At 40.9% G+C, this 15,888-nt stretch overlaps 1 protein-coding gene across 3 annotated transcripts in view; it reads right to left on the bottom strand.

Annotated features, from left to right (window-relative positions):
- The window catches only part of RGL1 (ral guanine nucleotide dissociation stimulator like 1), a 288,449-nt gene that overhangs the window by 55,091 nt on the left and 217,470 nt on the right, over window positions 1–15,888 (bottom strand). For all 3 annotated transcript variants that reach the window (XM_017524379.2, XM_017524381.2, XM_017524380.2), the window contains one exon: window positions 3,167–3,244. In XM_017524379.2, coding sequence (XP_017379868.1) covers window positions 3,167–3,244 — 78 coding nt within the window. The remainder of the gene's footprint in view (window positions 1–3,166; window positions 3,245–15,888) is intronic.

Below are 15,888 nucleotides of genomic sequence, written 5' to 3'. Positions count from 1 at the left end.
AAAAAAAAAAAAAAAAAAAAGTGTGTCCAGTGTCATGGATTACTACTCTTTACATGATCCTTTACCAGTGACTGAAATCTGGTGTCACTGTTTACAACTTCTGGGAAAAGATTACAAAAACAATATTTGTATCTTCTGAACATGTGGAAATGAAAGCAGAACGGTTTCAACAATTTGAAGTGCTACCATAGTAGAGAGTTTGAGAAAACAAAACTTGGCATTCCACAAGGAAACTGATGAGATTCAATTAAAGAAAACAGAAACAATTTCAACCTTACAATACTCATTAAAGGAAAGAAATAAAGCATCATTTCCTGAGGAGTTTTAAATATCTTTAAATAAAGTTATATATATACCAAAGGAGATATGGTCACCTCATATACACAATTTAGAAAATAAAGATTCGTGTTGTAAAGGCTCTATGTGGTTAATATCCCTTCTTTACATTCTCTTCACTTTTGAATTCAATGATTATAATAAATCTGCCCTATTGACAATTTGTTTTTTCCATCTGGTTCAGATTTTATTATTCAAAAACACAGCATTTTATCGTGTAAAAATGTCAGCACGAAAAGGGCACAGGTAGAATGAATACAGGCAGAAATGTTTTCTTCTGTCATGGAAAGTGAGTTTCCTAATTGCTAATTAGTGGCCAGTTTAGGGATCCTAGAAATAAATATGGTACAGCTTATATACATCAGCCCAGCACTAACATCAGAAATCACCATGTGGCAAAGATGCCAACATCCAGAAGCCTTGGAAGTTGAATCCTCTGCAACGGAAGACATTCTTGTTTTAGCCAGATAACTTTAGAGGGTCCTGACATTGTACAGAGCCTGAACTCTGGACGGGAATTACAAGTACTCGCACGTGGGAGTCCCTGCACAATCTGATACTTTTTTAAATGCACGAAGAACACTATCGGTTGGGGTCCAAGACATCAGAAACCCATCTTTCATCTTGAATGCTTCATCTGTATTTCCACGTTTTCTTTCTTTAAGGTTGTTTTTACCTTCCAAAAGGTTTAAATCCATATTTGGAAATACAGGAAAGATTGTACTTGGTACTTGGGAGCCTGGATAAAATGCAAGGGTTGCTCTATGCCTTACAGCAAAAATGGAAAAACAAACAATATTTGGGCATTTTTCTGTTCATGGTTAAACCCAATAGTGAGTCCCTGTCCCCACCCTCTCCTCCACCCAGGTCTGCAAAACTGAAGGCAACTGCCCTAAACAGGACATTTACTTCTTTAATGTCATTGGATTCCTGCTGTCAGTTTTCCACCTGAAATCACAAGAGAACAGATTCATAGCAAAGGAAAACAATGGGCATTTTGCCACTCCTTGCCTTACTCCCACAAGACAATGCTTTAGCTCAGCTCTTGATTCATGACCCCAGTGAGCAGCTGTGATGTCATGACTAGTAACAGTCAAAGCTTGTGTATGTATTTCTTCCTGTCTCATCAAACTGGTAACACACTTTCCAACAAAGAAAAGTGGTGGAAGGCACCTCTAAAAAGTCCACTCTGCTGTGTAGACTGTACCTCTGTGTCTGCTATTCATTTTAATTTTTTTAGAGAGAAAGAATAAGCTAAATAAATTTTATCTTAGACATCACTGAACTTGAAAGGACCTCAGTGAGCATTTATTCCAAGCACTCATTTTTCAGGTGAAGAAACTGAAAGGAAGGGAGGTGAAGTGACTAAGCCGAGGTCAGATGACGGGTAAGTGACAGAGTGAGTGACAGAGAAGGAGCAGAATCCACGTTCTCCCGGCTCCCTAACCAGCGCCCTTCCCTCTCCATGTGGCTGCCTCCGGATCACATCCACATTTGATTCAGCTAATTTTAAGAAGGGACACAGATAAAGAAATTTCCAAATAGGCCTGCTCCTATTTTTACATATGTTAGGTATTCATAAAGACAGTTTCACTTGAGAACTAGAGCCTCAACACCATACAGCAGCATTTCTTGCTTAGGCACTATTGACATTTAAGGTCAGACCATCCCTTGTCGGGGTGGGGGAGAGTTACTCTACACATGCTAGGATGTTCAGCAGCACCCCTGGCCTCTATCCATGAGTTGCCAATAGCATCCCTCCACCAAGTTGAGACAACCAAAACGTGTGCAAGCATTGACAAATGTGCTCTGGCGGACAGCAATCGCCCTGTTGAGAACCACTGCCATACCTCCTACACATCTACCGATCATCAGGAAGCCCTCAATCATTGCTGCAAGTCAGATGCCAGAGGTCTGGGATGACCGGGAAATTTGCAATACATTACAAACATACAGGAGAAGGTGCTTCCCTGATTTCCTCTCAAAAAGCCAAACACAAGGCAGTGACCCTATCTAGGCACAGAAATAATTAGGAGAAGGGTAGTTTCAGAAAAAGAGAGCCAATAACTAATAGTGAAGTGAGATGAAAAGCAACAAAAGATGTGGGAAAAAAACAGTGAGAAAGACAGAAGAAAGGGAAATGGATGGAAGAAAGAGGTCACCAGTAAGAAGGGATTTTAACATTCCAGAATCTGCAAGACAGAGCAACCCATTATAAGACAAAATGGCATATTTTCATCAGGCATAATTTTTTAAAAGGCAACTCAGTCTGAGGAAAAGGGTCACGAACTTTCCACCAAATCATTGTGAGACTTTAGGAAAGGACCATTGTCCCCAGAGGATGGACCCCTCAGGGGAGTTCTGTGTGAAGTTCTTTGTTAAGGCCTCATATGTTTAAAACTCTAAAACCCTTTAAAACAGTTTAGCTTGGAGTTTGATTCCTGGTATACAATGAATTCGAATGAGACTTTAAAATAATGAACACGACTCTTCACATCCAGGGTACAATATTCTAAACTGCTACTTCCCAAAAATCTATTTCATCTCAAAACACCCCATGGGACAGAGAAGCTCTGGATTATTTATTATTTATTTTTGAGGCAAGGTCTCACTCTGTCGCCCAGGCTGCGGTGCCTGGCCCTCAGTGGTTACTTGAGATACTTTTGCTGGATACATAAATGAGTATTGTTAGGTAATTAAACAATAAGCCTCTGGATGCATTATGGGAAAAAAATCATGGCAACATTCAAAGAAATCAAAACCTCTAGTAAACTACTTTAAGAAATTGTCTTGACTGACAGTTTAGAATGCAAAGAAAAGGCAGACTCACTTCCTGATCACCATTTTGGACTCTGATGAACTTTGGCTTCCATCTTCTTCACAGTTTGGGCTTGTCAGGTTTCCATACCTTTACAGATAATAATGAACAAGCAAGCAAAAACAGTCAGTGGTGGAAAGCACTATTCAACTTCAACTATAAAGTGACAGTTATACTTTTCGGAAGTAAGTAAGGGAAGACGTATTTATGAAATAGCATTGAAAATGATGCTGTGTTATTGGTAGTTACTTAATGGATATATCTGCATATTCTAAACAGAAAAGTCATTTAACAACTAATCACACTACTTAAAATGTTCTCTTAATATTAACACTTAACATTTATTTGACTTTTTAAGATTACACTAGAGTTTTCCTTTCAGCAGGAGAATCAGCTATTACATGAAATGAAGAAGGCAGATCCTCGTGAACTCTGCAGCGCACCAAGCCCTCCAGTCCAACCTGGCTCTGTGTCTATGCAAGGGAGACGTGGCTCCCTTAATCCTAATAAATAAACAGGGTGAGACTTTTCGGATCTATCATTGTCCATCATCATAGTTATTATGGAAATAACTCTGGAACCTAAAATTAAGGCTGGGATAGAGACAAGGGCTGCAGAAAAAGACTCTTATGTCTTAACAACCAGGAGAGCAGCTGTGTCTCTACTGAGGCCAGGCTGCTCTAGACACAGCAACTGCGGAGGTGGGGTGCAGGGGTCCAATTTTTAGGAAAGCAATAGATGCTGAAATTATAAAAGTTTTCTCATTATAAGCTCAAAATTTGCTCAATAATTCATCAGTCCCTACTTGCACTGCTAGCTGTTCTCTCAACTCCACATGGAAGCCAACCTATTTCATACAAATAGATCAAGTTTTGTTTGGTTTGGAATGCACACTTAGGAAATGTACTTTAAATTCTTAAGGAGGAGTTTTTAATTAACTTATAATGTGTAGACTATTTCTTCCGTTTCTCCTTCCATCAATACAGAATCCAGAGATTCCTTGGAGTTTCACAAGTGAGTTGTCTGTCCCAAAGTTTTGATAAATTCTATAATTGATGAGTTTACATTTTTAAAGAGCATGCTTTTGTCTTCTACTAATGGGATTCAAGGCCCCAGTACCCTCATGGTTCCTTGTTCCTAGGACTTACAAATCCTTTAAAAAATATCAGCCCACCATCTGGTTTGACCCAATGCCAGTGCATCTGGTCTCCCTATCATCCCATCCGGTAGGTTCCAGTTTGCGCCCTTAGGCACCAGCTCACCCATCCACCTGCTCCTTTCTCTAGCTCATCAGCCTTATGGATTTCTTGGCCTCCCACAGATATTTTCCACTGGTCTCCACCCTCCCTTTTCCTCTTCATTTTGTCCTGCATCTGCTATTTATAAGGCTTCCAGGGCTACCCTTTGCTCTTCCTGAGATAAGAACTCAGATTAAGATTTACTCCACCCCATGTGAGCAAGGCAAGGAGGGGAAACAAGATTCCTCATAAACAAACAGGGTGAGATTTTTCAGCTCTATCACTGGCTAACATCATAGTAAACTGTGTCCTTGTGCTCTCTCACAGCATGCTTGGTGGTTTATTTAAGTAGGAGAGATATGGTGGGTGCAGTCAGGAGTGGGATCTTGGAGAGCCACTGTATCTTCGGTGTATCTGACTAGAGGGATCCATAAACTCTTCTCCCGCCATCTCTCCATGACTTGGAGAGATGTGGGGCTTAACCTTTGTTTTTGTCACATTCCATGTTAGTCCAATAGTTCCCTCTCCAGTTATTGCAGAAATATCACATCTTTTTATCTTTCAAGGGGAAGTGAAAGGTAGAAATAAAAAGGGAAAACACCAGGGAAAGATACACATTTTGCTGCTCCTGATATTCTTCTTTTGAGTGGTTTGTGGTTCACACTAAAAGTTTCGAGATCTCTCTACTCTTTCCCTTTCCTTTAGCTTCTCCTACTCTTCTGCTCTTTTCCTGCATTTTTTAGACTCAGAGCTGAGGAGCATGTTTGGATGGCACCAACACCTATCACAGTTCCTCCCCAGAATGTGATGCCAAACGTGTAATGAGATGGTGTCAAGAAAGGCTACGTAACTTACACTGGTGAGCCAAGTCCTGTCTCATTAACTAACCTGGTACCATCTGCAATGGCTCGGAAGACCAAAGAGGTGTTTCTCCTGGCTACCAGAGTGTCTACAGGTTCGCAATCAGAGTGACTGCTTGATAATAACCTGGAGACCAGTAAGGGCTGTGGATAAAAAGGCACGTGTGGCAGAGCACATGATCCAGTTGCTCAGGCTCAAATCTTACAGACATACCAACTCTTCTCTACCCAACCCATCAGGAAATCCTTTTGCTCTCCCCTCCTAACATATCCTGAATCCAAACACTTCTCATCACTTCCATTGCTTCCACCCTGGCTCCAACTACACTATCTTGGATAGTGTAAATCAAGTGTAGCCTAAGTCAATACAGCAGCCACCTAACTGGTCCCCAGCTTTTGCCCAGCAGCCACAGCAATCCTACTCTGTGTAGATCAGATCATGCCACTCCTCCACTCAAAACCCTCCCCTAAAAAGCCAAGCATGATGGCACATATCTGTAATCCCAGCTATTCAAGAGGCTGAGGCGAGAGGATCTCTTGAACGCAGAAGTTCAAGTCTAGCCAGGGGAACACATAGCAAGACTCTTGTGTCTTAAAAAAAAAAAAAAAGAGAGAGAGAGAAACTCTCCTATGACTCCCATCTCACTTTGAGAAAAGGCCAAAGTCTTACGTGTCTCAAAAGGCCCGAAATGATCTGCCGAGACCTCCTCTCACGCCTCCTACAATTCCTCAGCCCTCACTCCCTTTCCAGCCTCCTCCCTGCTCCACCCACACACTGGGCATCCTCCTGACTCTGAATCTGTGCCTGCTGCTGCCTCTTCCCATACCTGTGGCATGGGCTCACTCTCTCAGCTCCTTGGGTCTTTGCTCAGGTATCACTGTATCAGTGAGGCCTTCCCAGACCACTCTATTTAAAATAGAAACGAACTGTAACATCAGCCCCTTCCCTCCTTTATTTTTATCTATGGCTTTTGACACCTTCTGATATACTGTATAATTTTGTTACTGTGTTAATTGTCCATTAGAACATAAGCTCCAGCAGAGCAGGATGTTTGCTTCTTTTGCTCACTACCCTTTAGAGCTGGCACCCAACAGGCATGCGGTGGGTACTTGTTGTGAGTGCTCTGTTGGGGTTTCAGAAGCAGATGCAGTAATGGACCTCCCAACTACTAGGTTCAGATTTGCCTCTGCAAAGGCAGCATCTGGCCCTATTTATACTTCTACATGTGTCAAGTCCTCGTTTCTAACAGCCTAGGAGCATAGAAGATTTAAGACAGCTGTGATCATTCCAAAAACCTACAATTAAAAAGAAAAAAAGTTTTAAGATTTAAAGTTGAGATCTTAAAGGTATAAACTATTAAAATGCAAAACAAAAGTATGCACATGTTCCGAAGGAGTCTTTTGGAAGTGAGATAAGAGAGCCTGTAACCCTACAGAACTCAACGGACTGGGATGGAGATGATTATTTGCCACTGCACATTTCCTATTTTTTTTTCTTTTCCCATTGAGAAAGTGTCTCACTCTCTTGCCCAGACTGGAGTGCAGTGGCACAGTCATGGCTCACTGTAGCCTCGTCCTTCTAGGTTCAAGCAAGCCTCCACCTCAGCCTCCTGAGTAGCTGGGACCACAGGCATTAGCTGGGACAACAGGTGCATGTTACCATGCCTGGCTAATTGTTTTATTTTTTTGTAGAGATGAGAACTCACTCTGCTGCCCAGGCTGGTCTTGAACTTCTGGGCTCAAGTGATCCTCCTGTCTTGGTCCCTCAAAGTGCTGGGATTACAGACACAAGCCAAGATGCCAGGCCATCCCTGCAACTTTCTTATCATTAAGGAGAATTAGTGCTTTACAGAAAAGAAACTACACCAGTGTTGGAATCAAGAACTCTTCAATGTTCAGGCTAGGTCCTTTGAGAGTCAGTCCTATTAGATTAAGACAGTTCCTTTGATGTTTCCCTGGACCTTCTCATAGCTTCCCACCAGAAATCAAAGTCAAGTTCAATTCACTTATTCCCGGGTAGTAAATAAAGTGTGTGTATGAGTGTGTGTGTTTAATTAATGGCCATAGAATAGCTACCAACAAACCTGTCAACAATGTCGAGTCCAATTTCTGCAAAGCCTCCCTAGGATTTAAGATCAAAGCTCCAACATCTTAAGAAGGCTTACCAATCAATAACTGCCCTTCTTTAAATGGTAGCTCATAAACCTTAAAATACAAATTGTCAGAATGACTTTTGACATGGTTTTCTCCTGTTATCACAAGGCAAAAGAAAGATTTGCAAGTGTCTCCTAAAGTGTAGCCTTAAGCAATTATTTACTGCAATCTAAAAAGTACTAGAAAAGAGAAAGAAAAAAGTCAATATAATGTTTAACTGGTTGCTAATATTTAAACAAAAAACAGTTATTTCCAGAGGGGATGTCTGTAATTCCTTGGAGCCTATCTGGTAAGATAAAATGTTTAATATGTGTTTGAAGGAGAGGACCAGGTATATTAAGAAACCCTTAGATAAAGCTTTCCCCAGGGACGGTCTCTCTAATGGGGTCCCTTTCTAACCTTTGCTTGCCAACAGGAAAGTCTCAGTAGCCTAAGAGATTCTTCAGGATCACTCCCTTCCTGGTCTGGTGAGGAAGGGAGTGATCCTGAAGAATCTCTTAGGCTCTACTTGATTTGGGCAAATAATCCAATAATAATAGCAGTTAATAATTATTGGGAACTTACTATATGTTAGGCATGTGCTAAGGGCTTTACATGACTGCTTGATTTAGTTCTCCTGTAATTCTATAGAGTAGTGTTCTTCTTATTCCTATCTACAGATGAGAAAAATGAGGCCAAAAAGGCTTAAATTAAGTAACATGCCCTCAAAGACACAACTAATTCGTGGAGCAGGGATTTTAGCCGTGACAGTTAGAATTCAGTAACCAGCCTCTGAATCACTACCCTACCATACAAGCTATTGTGAGCTTTTCATCTATGTATTCCATCATTCATTCTTTCAGTCATTTAGACCTCATTCAGTAAGGATTATTTATGAAGGACTATGTACAGGCACTATTCTAGACACTGAAGATACAGCAGCAGACAAAGCAAAGTCTCCGTTTTCATGGAGTATACATTTTAGTGGCGGGGAGACAGACATCAATAATTATTTAACACATATTAAGACAGAGAGTGAAAAGTGCAATGGAGAGAAATAAAGCAGGTCAGGGTGACCTGGTATAATGGAGGGCCAGAGGTTGGGTATTCCGGGAGGGTTCAATGTGAATGGGAAAACTAAGTAAACTCTCCAGAAAGTGAGGAAGTGGGCCCTGCAGATCTCCAGGAAAACAGCCTTCTAAGCAGCTGGAAGAGCCACTGCAAAGGCCTTGGAACAGTGGCAGGAGGAGGTTTTTAAGAAACATTAAGAGGCCAGAGAGGGGCAGAGCTGAGTGAGCACGAATAGAAAATGAGGCATGGAGGCCACGTGTGTGTTGGCTCACACCTGTAATCTCGGCACTTTGGGAGGCCGAGGCGGGTGGGTCACCTGAGGTCAGGTGTTCAAGACCAGCCTGGCCAACATGGTGAAACCCCGTCTCTACAAAAAATACAAAAAAATGTAGCCAGGTGAGGTAGCGGGTGCCTGTAATCCCAGCTACTCAGGAGGCTGAGGCAGGAAAATTGCTTGAACCCAGAAGGCAGAAGTTGTAGTGAGCCGAGATTGCACCACTGCATTCCAGCCTAGGCAATAGAGCGAGACTCCATTTTACAAAAAAAAAAAAGGTGGGGGCAAGATGATAAGGACGGATCCTGAGGGCCTTGTGGGCCATGGCAAGGACTCTAGTTTTACTCTTCTATCTTGCTTACTGCTACTTCTACTGAGCCTGGAGCACAGCCTGCACAAAGTAGGTAATAAGCATTTGCTAAATGAATTAATACATACCCTCTTCTACCATGAGTAAAAGAAAGGCTGGGGAGGGAAGAGTAGGGAAGGAGATATTTTATTGGGGATGGTGAAAGAACAGAAAGGAGGAAGTAAAGGAAATAGAGACCTCACACGAAGCTGCCGACTCAAGGACCCCTGGGAATCTCTTCTAATAAACCCTGGCCTCAGAACATCTTAGGCATTTTTCTGTAACTGACCCAAAAGAACACAGGTCAGGTATGAAAAAAATGTTCAGAAGCTGACCTTGACTCAGGAGAATGACATGGGTGAAATAGCCTGCAGATGTCTGGTGAAAATCTTAGTGAAGACTTTGGACTGTATTCACAGATCAGCAAGAAGTGTGGTTTTAATTACTCTGAATAATATCCTCCATGACAGGCACCTCTCTGCCAAGTCTGATCTGAGAGCTGGGTCACGGCCACCAAGCCTACCTTGGAAAGTTCTTGTTACCACTGTGAAGTTGCTTATTCAAGGGGAAAGATAAAGGTCAAAAACAACAAGGCAAAAACTCCTTGTTCTCTTGCAGGAAAGGAAGGGGCCATCAAGACTGAGCCAAGAACTCTATACTGTGCTTCCACTTAGGAGGGCTGGTTCTCTAGGCTATTTTTTCCATGACTAGAAAAAGCTCTTTTTCCTAAAAGAGCTGCCCTCCTCCCCTGCAGGCCTTTGCTGTGAAGGAGACTGTGCCTTCCCTGTTCTTTGATTGTCCACATTATCCCCATAATAAGTCGCTGATACATAAAGCATCATTAACAGCAAAATGTACCTGGTATTCCTGCCCCACGTGACAGTTACAAATGCTATAAAATTTTCCTGGAGAATAACCTTCACTTCCAGCCCTTAACCCACAACTGTCTAAAGAGGAGATCAAGGAAAGGACACTATTCATCCAAGGGAAAGAAAATAAAAAGGTCTCTCTTGCCACAACATACATCTCACGCAGATTTAAAATTATTTAAGTATGTTGGCTCTCACGCTCTTGCTATTAGGTTTCTTCTATTTTCCACTCCAAGCCTCTGTCATCTGTTTCTTTTCTCTGGCCTGTTTCCTGCACTCATAGCTTGGTGGCCCATCAGTAGCTACTCCCTTCCACTTCTAGTTCCTAACAGTGCTAAACCACCAACTGCAAACACAGCTTACTAGTATACTGCAGTGGCTGCGGCTACAATGACGGACAACAGAGGAAATGGGTAGATGGGGGTAGAGGAGGCAGCACTCAGACTCTTCATGAGTCTAGATTTGTCTCAGGTTTAAGATGAATTAATACATTATTAATGAATCAGTACAAGCCTGTGGCTGTTTTCCCCAACCACAAAAAGTTGCTATTGCAGAGCTCTTCAAGAATCTGCTGAAACATGCTTTGCAACATCAAATACAATGAATACGAATTTCGTATCACCACATCCTTTCATTTTCAAGAATACTTTTCTTTTTTTCCTATAGCATACAAAAACTCAACATAATACCAATCTATCTAAATGGGTGCTTACTGGCAGCTTTAATAGGGGCCAAAGCCAAGAGAACTGTGTTCTCCAGGACCGGGGGCCTGACTGCATTATCAAGGGCTAAGTTCACAAAAAATAAATGTTAAAAAAATTCAAATAAAAGAAAAGTAATATGAAAAAATTAACTCAAAGCAGCCGGTATCCTCACCTTTTAGATGTCCCAAGAGACTTTTAAACCATTAAATTTACCTGAATGAACCATGAAGTGTAATTTCATTTAGTTAAATTGATTGGTTTACTTTTCAGAGTCACACGTAAGATCTGTGCTCCAGTTATAATAAAGCTAGAAGCAGTGCCCGTCTCTGATTTATAATGGCCATCTATGCATCCCCTATCACCATGCTAGGGGCACTTTGCCTAAGAAATCAGAACCCAGGGTCCCTGGATGAATTTACAGAAGTCTGGGAAGTTCCTAAATTTTATGAAAAAAAATTGTGAGGTTCTCTTTTTTTCTAGAGAGAAGGTCCATAGTTTTTACAGGGGTCCATTCTTATAGGGGTTCATTTTTACAGGGGTTTGTGATCAATCCCTCCCAGCAACTGCTGAAAAATGGTCAAAACCACTGTTTTAGATGATCAAAGCTGAATTTCTAATTGTCCAGTTCCCTACTCAGTTATCACCCATTACATTTCAGTTTCTCATCAGTTTTGTTTTGTAGTTTCCAAATGTAAGCACACTTTTTTTAAAACCTGCTGGGCAATTTTATATTCTTTTCCCAAAAAAAAAAAAAAAGGATATTTGCATGTCCTTGCCTCTCTTTGCCAAGTGAAATAAAAAAAAACAAGCTACTTCATGGCAACATTTTTATCTCTTAGGTCTTATAAATCCTATTTCAAGAAAAGAAAGCCAGCCTGGTTATGATCTGCGGCAAAGTCTTTGCCAGCAACCCTTTAGAGTCTGCTTTAACAAAAGCACCAAGCTAAGGCTTTGCAGTCGCCACATGTTCCTATCCAGAATTCCCATAGTGCTGGTAGGTGACAGTTGGGTCCACTTGCCAAAAGCACATATTTACCAAAGACCACCAAGCCAGCAGGGAAGAGAACTTATTTCTATTTTCCCTCAAGTGATTATGGTTGGATATAATTCTCAAACAGTACCACATTAAATTTTTCTGGTTAATCCAATGTAACTGGCATAATTAGAGGGAGAAAATATTAACAATGTCACATTCTGGCTCTGGCCATGCTTCCTGGAGCTGAGAGTGTGGACCAAAACCAAACAGGACATGATGTCCTGAACAGAAAAAAGATGAAGGTGGACAGCCGACATTTAACATCCTCGAGCCTGTGGCCACCAGATTTTTCAGAGTCAATCTCTCTGACAAGAAATCCTTGTTTCTTATCTGTGTTGCTGCAAAAAGTTATTACAAACTTAGTGGCTTATAACAACACAAATTTACTATTTTATAGTTATGTAAGTCAGAAGTCCAACATGGGTCTGAATGGGCTAAAAATCAAGGTGTTTCAGGGCTATGTTTCTTTCTAGAGCTTCTAGAAGAGAATCCATTCAATTCCCTTTTCTAGCTTCAAGAGGCTGCCTGCATTCTTTGGCTCAAGGCTCCCTTCCTCCATCTTCAAAGCCAGCAACATAGCATCTCTCTGATCCTATTTCCATCTTCATATCTCTTTCTCTGTCTTCTGCCTCCATCTTTTACATTTTTAAGGACCCTTATGATTACTCTGGGCTCACTCAGATAATCCAAGGTAATCTCCTTATTTTATAGTCAGCTGATTAGTAACCTTAATTCCATTTGCAGCCTAATTCCCCTTTGCATATAACCTAACATATTCCCAGGTTTCAGAGATGAGGATGTGGACATCTTTGGATATGTAAATTATTATAAATGCTATACCTCCAATTGTTTTCTGAGCTAAACTGTTTCTCTCCACCTGAGCCTGAGCAAGAGCTTGAGGTCTTTTATGAAGGGCATTCCCTATCAAAGTTTTTAATGCTCTTTTCTATGTTATAACCATTTTCATACCCAAAGATTTTCATACCCTTTTTATAATCCTCTTTTCTCTTCTACCAACCAACAATGTCATGTTTCTCATAGTTGCAGGGAATAAGATCTAAGTCCAATTTATCTTTTAGCAGTCTACCTTTTTAAAAATTAAAAAAAAAACCCTTAACATATATATGTATATATATATTGTGTGTGTGTGTGTGTGTGTGTGTGTGTGTGTGTGTGTGTAACCTCATCTAAGTTTTTATGTTTTTTTGTTTTTTGTTTGTTTGTTTTGGTTTTGATTTTTTGCCTAGGAAGTCATCAACATCCAGACCTAGAGAAAATCTATTTAAATTCATCTGTTCTAACAAAAATCTTCAATAGCAGCCTTCGTTTACTAAGAAATTCTCGCCCTAGTCAGGATATTCGATATGACTGTATGTTAAGCTGGAAAGGAAACAAAGCAATGTTAAGATTTCCTGGAAACTTTTCTATTAAATAAATGGGATGCACATCCTGGAGCCAACCAACCAATAAATCCCAACTGTCCCATGCATGGGGGTTGGGGGGAGTCACAAAAGACTTAATGAGTGGCCCTCTCTACTAGTTTCCATTTGGCCCTGTGGGAGGTTACTAAAATTAATTAAGAGAATGGTATGAAATTATGTTTTAAAATTTCCTATATAAGTGATGGAAGTTAAACATTAATAAATAACTCTTAGAACAAACAAAAAGTTTAGAAAAAAATCAAATTATGAGTTTCATAGTAACAAGATTTCATGAGTGTTAATGCTGTAAGAGACCAGCACCTAGAGGTAACATGGTCCCAGTGTCACCCCTAGATGCTGGTGACCCTAGAGGTGACACTGGGACCATAAGTCACCTGAAGATGCTCTGAGACCTTTCATGTGGGTTCAGTTTCTAGTATGTTTTCCAGTGATTTCTCTGCTGACAACTTCCTCTCTTTGGACCTGGAAGAACAGAGGAAAGATACTAGAAACCTTGCCTCTACTGAAAGAAAAGGAAGTACAGGAACATGGGCACTACATGAAAGCATGAATCTAGGAATAGTTGGCAATTACCTAGTGTAATTCCAGCACTAAATAAAAAATTCAATTATTTTTAAGTGAGGTTTAACAAAAAGTAATTTGGAACATATTATATACATCTCAAAAACACCAGATTCTCATGCTAAGAAAGCATTTGAGAACTGAATGGATTTGTATAATGGGCTTTTTATAGAAGGTTTACTACTACCAGCTCCCAGGGGGAAAAAGTTTTCATTTAAAGTGCACATTCCTTTGGGCGGCTGGGGCGGGCGGATTACAAGGTCAAGAGATCGAGACCATCGTGGCCAACATGGTGAAATCCTGTCTCTACTAAAAATGCAAAAATTAGCCAGGCATGGTGGCACGTGCCTGTGGTCCCAGCTACTCGGGAGGCTGAGGTGGAAGAATCACTTGCACCTAGGAGGCGGAGGTTGCATTGAGCTGAGATTGTGCCACTGCACTCCAGCCTGGCGACAGAGCAAGACTCTGTCTCAAAAAACAAACAAAAAAATACAATGCACATTCAGCCTCGTGGCCTTGACAGTGATGATACGAGTCTATAGACTTGTCTCTCCCACTAAACATGAGCAGAGCCTGGGCAATATTCACTGCTGAACCTTCCAAAGCACCTGCTTGGAACAGACATGAATAATAATAGCCATTATTTATTTGTTAGACAAATAGTTCCTAAGCACCTACTGCAGGCATCATTTTGAGGGTAGAGCAATGAACAAGACTAACATGGTCTCTGAGAAGGAAAGACAGGCAAGAAATAAACAAGATAAATAACATAATTTCAAATAATAATAAATGCCGTGAAGAAAGAAGATAATAATAGTCTCTTAAGCACTTAATATTTTTCAGCCACTATACTAAGAATTTCACCTACATTATCATGTTCAAACCTTACAATAACTCTATAAATTAGGTGCTATTTTTATTATTATATAGATGAGGAAAACTAAAGCTAGTAAGATAAATTAACTGCCCAATACTGCAGAGCAAGTAAGGAGTGCAAAGCTAGAATAAAATTCAAATTTCCTGACTCCTCAGCCTATGTTCTTAACCATTATACGATATGCCTTAAACCTGAATCTCATGGCTAAAAAAAAAGACAGGAAAAATTGCTTTTCCCATAATATATCCTGAAATTCTGAAAAGAAAATGTCTGTTTGACATCTATGACAAAATCCTTGGAAATAAATGAAATTTTCAAGCTTTATATGTGACCACCTCCTCTCTACGCTGTGGAAGAACTGGCTGCATTAACAAAGGCAGCTCCATTCTGCGGGTTATAGGTATGCCATGTTTTGCATATGAAAATGTTACTACTCCAGGTGACATAAAGAATGGACTTAAGGTTTCTATTCCCATGGTGGTACTATGCTTACTTAAATTCACCCATGGTTTCTCATTTGCTGTCCCTGACCCTTCAGGAAAAGCTAATCGAGGTCAGGGATTTGGCCTGAGCCCATTCAGTACACAGAAATACTCCAAACACAGAGAAATAACAATGACCTTTATGACCCATCATCTAAGTGATCACCTAAGATCCTAGCCAACATCCAGTTTAATTTGGGTACAGCCCTCCAAAATATCCTAAGTCTGTGTTATAGAACCTTTTATCTCCCAATGGTCTATCAATTTTAATTACATACATGTATTTGCACACTGATGAGTTTAATGTGACTCTTTCTGACTAGACATTCAACATGAAGAAGGCAGGTTTGTCCACCATCAGACACACAGCACCTTGTACAGTACATGGTACACATAAAGAGCTGATAAATATTGCCTGAGTAGACAAACGAATAAGAGCACTGATCCTCAAGTGAACTGCTCACAACTGTGTGAAGGGAAGAGCCCTTGGGAAACGCAGTTTCCAGGGAAAATCAGTTGAGGTAGTACTGAAAAGGACAGCTAAGAAGGGTTCCCTGCAGGGCGCGGTGGCTCACGCCTGTGATCCCAGCACTTTGGGAGGCTGCGGTGGGTGGATCACCTGAGGTCAGGAGTTTGAGGCCAGCCTGATCAACATGGAGAAACCCCGTCTCTACTAAAAATACAAAAAAATTAGCCCAGTGTGGTAGCACATGCCTGTATTCCCAGTACTCAGGAGGCTGAGGCAGGAGAATCACTTGAACCCAGGAAGCAGAGGTTGCAGTGAGCTGAGATCATGCCATTGCACTCCAGCCTGGGCAACAAGAGTGAAACTCCGTCT

This window comes from Cebus imitator, unplaced genomic scaffold, assembly GCF_001604975.1.
Source record: "Cebus imitator isolate Cc_AM_T3 unplaced genomic scaffold, Cebus_imitator-1.0 Scaffold33, whole genome shotgun sequence".
In the NCBI taxonomy this organism is placed as follows: domain Eukaryota; kingdom Metazoa; phylum Chordata; class Mammalia; order Primates; family Cebidae; genus Cebus; species Cebus imitator.
Note: the sequence above shows the minus strand (reverse complement) of the source record. Positions and strands in the feature narration are given on the sequence as shown.